General features: G+C 41.5%; 1 protein-coding gene across 1 annotated transcript in view; it reads left to right on the top strand.

The window, feature by feature from the left end:
• LOC142497308 (uncharacterized) overlaps positions 1-12,406 on the top strand; it is a 34,136-nt gene extending 21,730 nt beyond the window's left edge. Inside the window, exons 11-13 of the mRNA XM_075604919.1 lie at positions 2,998-3,165; positions 4,451-4,611; positions 11,940-12,406. Coding sequence (XP_075461034.1) covers positions 2,998-3,165; positions 4,451-4,611; positions 11,940-12,002 — 392 coding nt within the window. The 3' untranslated portion in view covers positions 12,003-12,406. The remainder of the gene's footprint in view (positions 1-2,997; positions 3,166-4,450; positions 4,612-11,939) is intronic.
• The last annotated feature ends 321 nt before the right edge of the window (positions 12,407-12,727 follow it).

The raw sequence follows: 12,727 nt of genomic DNA, 5'->3' as shown, positions 1-12,727 counted from the left end.
CACAATGCTCAACAACCTGATGAGCAGAAGTCCATGATCCTCTGTTGATTGAAGAGACGTCTTTGGTAGGTTGTTTCTTTTTCTTTTTTCTTTTCTTCCTTTCTTTTCTTCTTTCTTCTCTTCTTTGTAACCCAAAGGGGCCCGGAGATGTTGCCCCGATGGCTTCTTGGGCTCAAATGAAATGAGACAAAAAAGGAGGGAGGCATTCTACTAGATTGGCTATCTTCCCTCTCTTTTTGATGATGTCACATCACTCCAAAAAAGGAAAGGCATCACCTGGTACATCTACCAATCCGATTGGTTGGTGTATCATGTAATGGTCTTCCATTTTTTTCCCCAGAAGGGACGTCATCTTAAAGGGAGGGAAGCATATGTTACCTGATTGGCTGGCTTCCCTCCCTTTTTGATGACGTCACATCATTAAAAAAAATGTAAGCTGCATAGTACACCAACCAATAGGATTGGGGTGTACCATTTGACAGTCAAATGTGACTTCACTGGCCTTATATAAGGCCTCTCCCATCTCATTTGAGCCCATGAAGCTGTTGGGGCAACATCTCTGGGCCCCTTTGGATTACAAAGAAGAGAAGAAAGAAGAGAAGAAAGAAGAAAAGGAAGAAAAGAAAGGAAGAAAAGAAAGAAAGAAACAATTTACCAAAGACGTCTCTTCAATCAACAGAGGATCGTGGACTTCTTCGCATCAAGCTTTTGAGCATTGCGTCAAGGGTCGAGAGTTGGTATCACAGTATGACAAGGGTTAATCTCGTCAAAGGTAAGAAACACATTGATTGTCTTTTATCTAATTGTGTTTTTTTTTTTAGGTTTCCCATTGACTGGCAATGTGTTTATCTATGCCCCTTTCAGGGTATAGATAAGCACAGTGGCAATCAATGCAGTTTTGGGCAAATACTTGTTTTTATTTAATTGTAATGTATTGTATTTTTTATGTTTTTTTTTAGCTTGCCCATTAATTGCCACATTGTAGCAATCCATTCCCATATTGTGAGCATGGTTTACTAGAGTCACAATCAATGGGTTTGTTGGCAAGTGTATTGTTATAGCAATGTTATTTTATTGTGTATTTCTTTTGGTTTGCTAACAAATGGGCAAATGTGCTATTAGCCATTTTGGGCTAGTAGTGCCTTTGCCCATTTGAATATGTGGTGATGGGGGCAGAGTGGGTGGCGGTAGTTTCCCTGGGGAGGGTGGTTAGGCCTCCCTAGTGCGTAATAGGCGGGAGATTAACACCTTAATTACTATAGCGGTTACTAACCACTAAGATAATTAAGGGGTTAGTGGCCAGTAGTTTGTTTTTTTATTTTAATGTTGCTGCTCATGGAGGACAAGGAGGACGAAGATGAGAACATGAAGGAAGACGAGGACGGCCTTCATCCTGGAAGGGATAAGTAGAACTTTAATTTGCTTTATGCTGGCTGAGTAATGTATTATTTTTAATGGGAAAATGCGCTATTATCCATACACTGGCGACACACTTTATTCGAGCTCGGCTAGTCCCACGAATTCGGGTATACCCGGGTGTATTGAGGTTTGTGACTGTTTTCTGCCCGAGTGCATTGGGTTATTTTCCAGGCAGGGATTGAAGCATTTTATTCCCGCTGGCTGCAATACTGCACAGTATATATATATATACTGCATTACAATTCATGAATTTATGCCATCTGGTAGACACGCGAAGCATTGCAGCCTATTAAATCCTAATCATTATCATTTAACAGATCAGCCGCCCGTCAGCCAGGCATGAACCCAGGCTGGGAAGGCAAACACAACGGGGCTTGTCAGAGGTGAGGAGCGGCGCATTCCAGGTATCTGCCAGGTACATACTGGGTATTTGCTCGAATAAAGTGTGTCGGTGCAGTATCTGGATAATAGGAATTTTGGCCATTATTGTACTGTATGTGTTGGGGGAGGGGGTGTTGGGAGAGGGGGGAGGGTGGTAGGGTTGTTGTAATTTAATGTTTCTTGGGGGTAGAGGGGGTGGGTGAAGGGGGTAGTTGCCCCAGGGTGGATGATTAGGCCTCTCAGGTGGGTAGTGGGAGGGGTTAATCCCTTCATTACCATAGCAGTTCCCACTGCTATGGTAGTAACGGGGTTAACTCCTCTTGCAACCTTCCCAGTAGGCCTAACCACCCACCCTGGGGCAGCTACCCCCTTTATCCACCCCCTCTACTCCAAAGAAACCAGGTACTCTGACTTAAGCCCTTCATTACGTTAGCGGCTAGCCACTAAGGTAATTAAGCTGTTTTTATTTGATTTTAATAACACAGTATTGAACCGGGTCTCCAGGGCAGAACCGCATTAATTTTAGCCTCAGGGACCCCCTGCTTCTCGAGTAATAGGCCCCAGTATGGGGTGCCAGTATCTCCCAGCATTGTTTAAATGTCACGGTCACGTGACGCTGGAGATTTTAACATTGTGGAGATACCTGCACCTCATACCAGGGCCTGTAACTCAGGAAGCAGGGGGTTCCGAAGACTGAAATTATTGCTGTTCCCCCGGCTTCGATACTCTGTTATTAAAATTTAAATAAAACAGTGTGATCGCCTGTAAGAGCTGTGCAGGGAGATGCAGCTCTCTCCGTGCAGTTCTTACAGACTGCGGGCAGATCGCTGCGGTAGAACTTAGAAAAATGCTGAGATAAGCACACTGCTATCCTGAGCGGTATTGGCATTTTCCTACCTCACCGTTTCTGAATTGCGATAATTCTATCTGAATACCGTGATAACATAAGTGTCAGACGGTGAGTTAGGGTCATGCCAAACCGTTCGATTTGGCAGTGATAACATCGCAGCTACTAGAATAGGCCCTATACATGGGATACTCCTTTCTCTCATGGACGAACTTCTTGTACTTCATAAAAAATGCTGCCATATATCATGTTAAAGTACAAATGATCCACTTTGTGAGTTACTGTGCATGTCATAATGATCAGTATTGTAATACGGGTTTTATAGAATATCATGCAGTCCTCTTTTCTAGTGAATGGACAGTGGTCGGATTGGTCCCCGTGGTCTCTTTGCTCACACACTTGTTCCGGGGTCAAGAAAAGAGTTCGAATTTGTAATAATCCTGTGCCTTCTAATGAAGGTCAGCCATGCAGCGGAGAGAAGGATCAAGTGATCCCATGCTACAGTGACAAATGTCCAGGTATTTTATCAAATCCCTTTTGAGAACTTTGTAGGCTCTCTCTTACATATAGTTTCCCGTCCAATCTGTCAAATGTATGCATATGTTCTATATGTTATTATTATTATTATTTTTTTTAGAGTATTATTATTTTAGCTGGACTAAATATTATGTTATGTAAGCTGAAAAAATATTAATCTAGTTCGATAAATGTTAACATTTTAAAAGTAAAATGTTATCCTTTTAAACCATTTGTCAGTGAGTATTTTTACTTTACAAAGTCAGGTTTGTTGCAGGTTTAGATAACTTTCAATTGACCAATGTAATAGTTCATCATAGATACAGAGGTACACAAACTTCTTTACGGAGATGTGCCATCTTGTTTATAACTGCATATACAGTATGAATGTTTATCATGTGGGTCCATCAAAGCATATCACAACCTATAACAAACGCACTATTCTCCAACACCAATATGGCAACGGATACAAATATTTTAACATCTAAACTCAATAAATTCATATTTTGGTTATATATCCTACAATATAAATATTGCTTTCAACAGTATTCATTTTCTTTGATAAATATGATGCTGTTTTTCACTATGTGACGTACACAACAGACCCCTGTAACATTAGTGTCCCTTTACACTTTGACAAACATTGAGATTTGCAATAAAGTGAAAGCACACAGCCAAACTGAACCTGAAACCAAAACTCCCAATACACAATATATTCTGATGTTAATAGGATCACAAAACTTATGTATTTTATCAACAATCTTATTCATTCAATTCTGTAATACAAGCTCTTCAGAAAATGCAATTATAAACAGTCATTCTATGTTAAAGCATTTGAGACAGATAGTCACGTAATTTGCAACACTCCATTTACAGGATTCATGTTTCCCAGCTGAAAAACTGACAATACAGTACCAGAATTACTGTATATATGGGATTTTTTTTATACATCTAGTATTAGTTATTTACTAATGTGTGATCATCATCATCATCATCATCATCATCATCATCATCATCATCATCATCATCATCATCATCATCATCATCAATATTATTATCATTCATCAAAGTGTAGTCAGGTGAATGGCTGCTAAAGTCAATATTGGTTATTTCACCTTAGTGCATTATTTTCCTTAGAGCTTCTTTGATATCAACTTGAGTATTAATTATTGATGTATATCAAAGATAAAGACTACATTTAGCAGGGAATTCTCTTTATTGCACCTACATGCTAAATTGGCATTTTTAAATAAATGAAATCTGCCATAAACCTTTTTTATGTTGAAGTGGATGGAATGTGGTCTCCATGGGCATCCTGGACACCTTGCCCACAGTCTTGTGGTCTTGGAACCGTGAAGCGATCACGACGTTGTAACAACCCTGCACCAGAGAATGGTGGGAAGAAATGTGTTGGCTTTGGATACGAAGAAGGCTCTTGTGGATTCCTTGTAAGTAATGGTTATTATGGTTGATACCTCTTCCATTGAAAAAGTAATAGTCATTATGTTTCCACTACCACCCATATGCTGATGATACCCAAATCTACCTCTCTTGCCCTTTATTCTTACTCTCCAGTTTTGTTTCACTAACTGTCCTTCTGCTATCTCCTCATGAATGTTCCATCACAATCTCAAACTTAACATATAAAAACTAGAACTTATCATTTTCCCTCCTAACTCCCTACCTGCACCTGGTTAGACTACACTATTCTCCACTATTCTCTCCTTTTTGAAATATCCCTCTCGTTTATCCCACATATTTAGTAACTCACCAAATCCTATCATTATCAATATTGCTAAGATACGCCCCTTCCTCCCTGAACAATCTATCAGAATGATTATTCAATCACTCTTTATTGGGCTCATTCTAGTAGCTTCGATAAAATCACTGCCAAATCGAACATTTTGGCATGACCTTACCTCACGGTCTGACATTTGTGTTATCATGGTATTCAGAAAGAATAAGAAAGAATAACCGCAAGTTACAGACCATGAGGTGGGAAAATGCCAAAACCACTCGGGATAGCAGAGACTTTATCTCAGCTTTTTTCTAAGTTCTCTGGAGAAGATGCACAGAGAGAGCTGCATCTCCCTGCACTGCTATTACAGGCAATTGCACTGTTTTTATTTACATTTATTAACAGAGTATTGTAGCAGGGGGTCTCCTGAGCAGAACCACATTCATTTCAGGTCTGGGGACCCTTGCCTTTTGAGTTACAGGCCCCAGTATGAGGTGCCGGTATCTGCCCATGCGTTTAAATCTCCCGGTCAAGTGACGCTGGAGATTTAAACAATGCAGGGTGATACCGGCACCCCACACTGGGGCCTGTAATTTGGGAAGCAGGGGGTCTCCAGACTGAAAATTAATGTGGCTCATCTCTGGACACCCCCTCCTTCAATACTGTGTTATTAAAATAAAATAAAAACAGCTTCATTACCTTAGCGGCTAGCTGCTATGGCAATGAAGGGGTTAAACCAGAGTACCTGGTTTCTTGTGAGTTGAAGGGGGTAGTTTTCACAGGTTGGTAACTGCTATGGGAATGAAGGTGTTAACCCCTCTCACTACCCACCTGAGAGTCCTAACCACCCATCCTGGGGCAACTACCCCCTTCACCCACCCCCTATACCTCCAAGAAACATTAAAATACAACAACCCTACTACCCACCACCTCTATCCCCAGCAACTCCCCACCCCCTCCAATACGTACAGTACATTAATGGGCAAAATTACTATTATCCAGATCTGGATAATAGCGTATTTGTCCATTAAAAATAAAACATTATCCAGCCAGCAGAAAGTAAATTAACGTTGCAGTTACCCCTGCCAGGATGAAGGCAGTCCTAGTCTTCCTCCCAGTCCTCCGTGGGCATCAACATTACAATAAAAAACAAACTACTGGCCACTAACCCCTTAATCACCTTAGCTGTTAGTAACTGCTATAGTAATTAAAGGGTTAACCCCGCTACCAACCCTGGAGGCCTAACCACCCTCCCCAGGGCAACAAACCCTACCCCCTCTACCCATTGTTTGTCAAAGTGGTAAACCATGGGCATGGTTTGCCACAATGTCAATGAATGGGTAAGCTACAAATAAAAAAAAAAAGCAATTAATAAAATACATTACATTTCAATAAAAAAAAACACTTGCCAATAAACCATTTGATTGGTACAGTGGTAAACCATGCCCGTAATTTTGGCATTGTTTTCCACTATGGCAATGAATGGGCAAGCTTAAAAAAATAGCCACAAAATAAAACACGACATTTAAATATAAACAGGCATTTTACAATAAAACTATTGATTGTGGCTGTGGTTATTGCCACAATGACAATGAATGGGCAAGCAAAACAAAAACATAACACAACATCCAATACATTACAATGAAATAAAAACAAGCATTTGCCAAAAAATTGCATTGCTTGTCACTGTGCTAATCCATACCCAGAAAGGTGCATAGATAAGCACATTGGCAGTCAATGGGGATCCTAAGAAAATACACAAATAAATAACATATAATCAATGTGTTTCTTACCTTTGTGGTCTTCAACCGCCGAATCCTACTACGTCACCATCTCTTGGCCACGATCATATGTTTATTGAAGAGACATCTCTGGTAAGTTCTTTCCTTATTTTTTTTCTACATTCTTCTTTCTTTTCTTCTTTCTTCTCTGCTGTACAATCCAAAAGGGGCCAGAGAAGATTCCCCATCATCTTTTTTGCCACAAATGAGATAGGGCAGGACTTATATAAGTCCTGTGATGTCACATTTGAGTATCAGATGGTACACCCTCAATCTGATTGGTTGATGTACCATGTGACAGAGTCCATCTCCCTCCTTCCCCCCCCCCCCCAGGATGTGACATTATCAAAAAGGGAGGGAAAGCAGCCAATCAGGCAGTATATGCTTCCCTGCCTTTAAGATGACGTCACTTCAGCAAAAAAACAAAATGGCAGCCATCACAGGGTACACCAATGAATCAGATTGGTGGTTATAACATGTGATGCCTTTCCTTGTGACATAATTAAAAATGGAGGTAAGATAGCAAATCAGGTAGCATGCATCTCCTTTTTGATGACATCACATAATTCCAAAAAAGTAAAGGCATCTACCAATCCGATTGGTTGATGTACCATGTGATGCCTCACAAAGTATATCTCACAATCCGATTGGTTGGAGTACCATGTGATGGCATCCATTTTTTTTCTGGTGATGTCATCTTAAAAGGAGGGCAGCATATCCTTCCTGATTGGCTGGCTTCCATTGCATTAAGATGATGTAACATCCTTAACAAAAAATGGACCTTGTCACATGGTACACCAGTCAATCGGATTGAGGGGGTACCATATGACACTCAAAAGTGACCTCACAGGCCTTATATAAGGCCTTTACCATCTCATTTGACCCCAAGAAGACGACAGGACAACATCCGCCCCCATTTGATTACAGTATACAGCAGAGAAGACAGAAGAAAAGAAAGAAGAATATAACTTATCAGAGGGCCATCAGCTGTTGAGGAGCATTGCGTCGTAGAGCAAGAGTTGCTGATGGAGTAGGAGGGTGAAGACATCAAAGGTAAGAAACACATTGATTGTATTTTATTGAATTGTGTATTTTTTTTAGGTTGCCCATTGACTGCCATTGTGGCAAAGCATGCTCATATTATGGGCATTGTGTACCACTGTGCCAATAAATTGGTTTATTGACATTTTTTTTAATTGAAATGCAATGTGTTTTATTCAGTGCTTGTTTTTTTTATTTGTAGCTTGCCCATTCATTGCCATAGTGGCAAACCATGCTCATATTATGGGCATGGTGTTCCACTGTGCCAATCAATTGGTTTATTGGGGGTGGGGGTAGTTGCCCTGAGTAGGGTGGTTAGGCCTCCAGGGTGGGTAGTGGGAGGGGGTTAACCTCTTAATTACCATAGTGGTTAATAATTGCTAAGGTGATTAAGCAGTTAGTGGCCAGTAGGTATTTTTTTTATTTTACTGTCGGTGCCCACTGAAGAAGAGGAAGATGACTGGGACGAGGTCGGACTTTACCCTGGCAGGGGTAAGTACAACTTTAATTTATTATATGCTGGCTGGGTAATGTTTTGGTTATGTTTTATTTTTTAATGGGCAAATGTGCTATTATCCAGATATGGATAATAGGGATTTTGACCATTACTGTGCTGCACTGTATATATTGAAGGGGGGGGGGGGGGGTTCAATGTATTGATGTTTGTATTGTAATGTTTATTGGGAGTAGAGGGAGTGGATGAAGGCGGTAGATGCCCCAGGGTGGACTCCCATTTAAACGCAGGGACCCCTGCTGTGTTAATCCAATGGGCCATTAACTCTGGTTGCTGGGATCTTGTGGAACGGGGAAGGATGATGCACTGGTCCCACAAAGTGAGAGGGGCTGAACCAAGACTTTCATCTGTAAGTGTTCACCGCGTTCATTAGCAATTTGTTTTCCCAAACTTTCTTTTCAAAATTTTCAACGTTTTTTTTCCAAAAGACACGAATATGTTTTTTTTCATGACCATTCAAAAATGCCAAAAATTGCTGTTTTCACATAGAATTTTAACTTTCGAGACAATTGAAACCATCTCTACTCTATAGTCAGCGCCGCGGACAGGTTTCCCAGGGCCAAGGACTATGAACAAATCCCCCCATGTCGACGGTCTTGCGAGCCCCCCCATTTCACATCTCGCAAGCCCCCTCGATTTCCCCCCTCTTCCCATGTATTTCTTTCCCCTCCGTCTCACTCCCTCCCTCTCACCTCTCACTCTCCCCCTCCATCAATTAAGTCGCTCTCACTCAATTCCTCCTCGCCTTGCATGTATTTCTCTCCCTTGCATCTCACTCATACTCCCATACCCTCTTTTACACCCTCTTTCTCCTCTCACTCTCCCCCTCTGTCAATTACCCCACTCCTCACTCCTTCCCCCTCACACAATCCCTCCCCACAAAATACATACCCAAAAAAAAACCACCCCAATACAAAAAAAATTAAAGTCCATCATTCTACAGTGAGAAAGATTATTCAAAAGTGGAAAACATTCAAGACAGTTGCCAATTTTCCCAGAAGTGGACATCCCAGCAAATTCACCCCAAGGTCAAACTGTGCAATGCTCAGAGAAATTGCAAAAAACCCAAGAGTTACATCTCAGACTCTACAGGCCTCAGTTAGCATGTTAAATTTTAAAGTTCATGACAGTACAATTAGAAAAAGACTGAACAAGTATGGTTTGTTTGGAAGGGTTGCATCCAAGGATTGAAGGGAGCATATGTCCGGGACACCCCAAAATATGAAAGAGAAAATTCTAGTGCAATACAGCCATAACAGTGTGAAATTAAAGGATAGATCCTGGCTCTTACGAAGAACCTACTTACAAGAAGTAGGATATAAACCAGCAATGACAGAAGACAGTCTGACAGCTTACTCCAACAGGTGAGTGGATCGTGGAATGTCTCAAGAAGAAAAAACAGAGAGTACTCCTAGTGCAGACCAATAAACAATTTATTAAAAAAAAACTAAAAAAACAGCAGCAAATGTACTCACATGGTGTACATTCAATATAGGCACATCAAATAATGCGGTGAGCTGTAAGATGACGCCGTAGAGGGTAAGTGGTATCACATGTGTTCCGTGCTCTTCCCGTTGAAACCTCACTTCGGATGGCGTTCAACGTCACATCCGCCGGTGTCTCAGATACTTCCGGATACTTGGAGAAAGGGGCGGGTGTACAGCGACGGGTCCTCACGGCTCAGGAATCAGCAGCTCTCACTTGCAGGCTTGGCTCTACGCGACCATGAACTTTCCTCCAGATCTAGGCATTAGGCTGTGTCCATGGTCAGCGCTTATCCGCTGACCCGCGCAGAGGCACGCTGATGCTTGCCAGTGAGCCACTGCAGCCCCAATGAGAGTGGCTTTAGCAGGAGCTCGCGCACGCGTCCTTAGATGTGCAGAGGAGTAGCAGAAAATAAATTTTTAGTTTGCGCGCTGACGGGAGTTGAGGGCCGGTCACTTGAGCAGTTCGCCCAATGAGGGCGAACCAGCTCCGTGATGTAACTGGCCCGTCCCCAGACACGCCCCCGGACGGCGCGCAGACTAAGGCCAGGGAAAGCACCCACTTTCCCTCAGCCTCCGCGCGGCTGAAGTCTCTATGGACTCAGCCTTATACATACCCGTTAATACTGTATATGAGCTCATTGGTTAAAGAAGTACTGCAATAATCTCACAGGTGTATAACATTTATGTCCTCCACATCAATCAAAAGGATTACTCTGACATTTATGCATTGTCATACAAAGAATACTCTAGTGCACCGATATTTGGGACTCTGTTCTCTTGCTTTTGTATAACTATGTAGCCATGTTTAAAAATGGTATACAGTTCTTTCTCATGCTGGCAGTAAACCTGGTAAGTATACAGGATTGCCAGCATCAATCATGGAGGTTTGCCCTCACACCCTGGTGAGGTGTCATATGTAGTCAAGGGGAGTGGTAACATGCTCTGAGTCCACTGTTAGTGACATCAGAGATATGGCTGTTCCCTAAGTTATATAAGGCACAGCACTGCCCAAAGTTAGAGTACAAGTTCCAAGTTCAAGTGTGGTTGGAGAGTGTTCTAAGGTTACAGCAGTAAGGCTGACAGGCACAAAGAAAGTGCCTAAACTGTGTCCAGGGACCTGGCACAGGGGGTAATCTCCCTGAGGGGAGAGGTAATCCAACTCCATTGGGAGGGCAGAGTCTTCTGAAGGAGAGTGCTGTAAAAGAATGAGCGGCTGAGCTGACTGTTGCGAGGGGCAGTTGCCTGAACCATCAATAAAGATACCCCTATTCATCAACACCCTCATGTGTGAGTCTGGAATTACTCAGCAGAGGAAGGCACCACGGAGGAGGTCCTCATCAGAACCATTCACCTGCGGACGCAGGAATCCTGATGAAGTGGAGGCGCTGCACCAACAGTAGGTAGGACTCTAGCACACTACCTCTGCTGCCTGTCTGGCTGACATTCCCCATACCAACATCATGCGGGAGACTCAGGAGTCCTGTAGCCAACAGGTGCACCACCAGACACATCCATGTAATGGGGACCGTTTAGACCACAGGGGCCAATCTCAGATTGGGTGGGTCAGGAGGGTCCAGAAAAACCGTTACAACTAATTAACACAATAAAAAAGTAACAACTAAATTACGTTTTCATTATCACTAAGGGAATCATTTCATGACTCCCGAGTTCCCAGTGGCAATAGACTATTGTTAACCACTTATTGATTATCCAGTACTAATAGGCCACTGGCAATTAAGAAACTATTGATTCTTATCTGCTCATTTGATTTTAAACATACCTTTTTTCACTACTTTTTTACTCTAACTTGCAGATATCAAACAGGAATGAATTGTCACTCGTCACATAACTTCTTATGCATGGTTAACAGATTCTTATTACATCATAGCGCTATTTCAGTTCACGAGAAAAGTCCCGCTCCTGGACAGAAACTTTGATACGATGTAATAAAATCCTATAACAGTACATGAGAAGTCCTGTAAGCGCCAATTCATTCCTATTTGATACAAAGTATATAAATCATATTTTTTTGTACAGTCCTGACAATATTCGCAGCACTGCACATATCATTTAGCAGTCTCAATGAGTCCCTGCCCTGTACAGCTTACAATATCATTTTATTTTTAAATAAAGGAGTATGAAATTGTCTAACTTAAAAACCACCAAAAACACTTCAATTTGGAATTTATTAATTATTTCTTTTTTTCCTCGGCAGAAAGAGTACTGCAAATATTTGAGTCAATCATGGCAGGAAAAGAGTTCCATTGAGACATTATGAAGCCAGCATAAGAGTGAGAGATAAATCGTATGCACGGACTGTCCAAGGGAGACACAGACACAGAGATTTCTGGGATTTCTCCTGATTTGGTACCAAGCAGAAATTGTAAAATGGCTCTGTAAAAATTGGAAATATCAGCATTAAATAAGAACATTGTTGAACCACCGACTGACATTAACATGCAGGAGACTGGAATCATTCTGAAAGATTATTGATTTGAACCAGGATCGCCTAAGAAGTGGCAGAAAAATGGGCCTATGGTTTCGAGGTATAACAGCTAGCTAAAGTAGAGGTCTTTGATATAACCTTGGTGTACTTTATTACAGACATTAATGTATGTTCAAATAAGTGAAATCTATTTTTTTAAGCATTGCTACATAAAAATTGGATATTTGTGCAACCTATTGTGTGTCCTGTAATTTTTTTTTAGAGGTTGTGAGGTAATTACCAAAAATGACCTGTTTTTATGTACCTATTACATTCAGCTGTACCAATTTCTGACATTGGCCGAACCTTCAACTAATCAAAGCAGAAAGGAAATTCATGACTTAAGGGGGATTCAACACCACTTCTATTGTGTGTGTACAGTATATAAGTATATAGAACTAAATCCCTAAATACACATTGTATTGGTAATATGAACTCTGCATACAGTAACGTGCACGTGTTACTGTACTTCCAGCAGGGTCACTTGTTTGGAAGTTCCTCTATCCCACATTGAGATA

The sequence above is a fragment of the Ascaphus truei genome, chromosome 6 (assembly GCF_040206685.1).
Source record: "Ascaphus truei isolate aAscTru1 chromosome 6, aAscTru1.hap1, whole genome shotgun sequence".
NCBI lineage: Eukaryota > Metazoa > Chordata > Amphibia > Anura > Ascaphidae > Ascaphus > Ascaphus truei.
The sequence above is the reverse complement of the archived record's forward strand: the minus strand, read 5'-3'. Positions and strand labels throughout refer to the sequence as shown.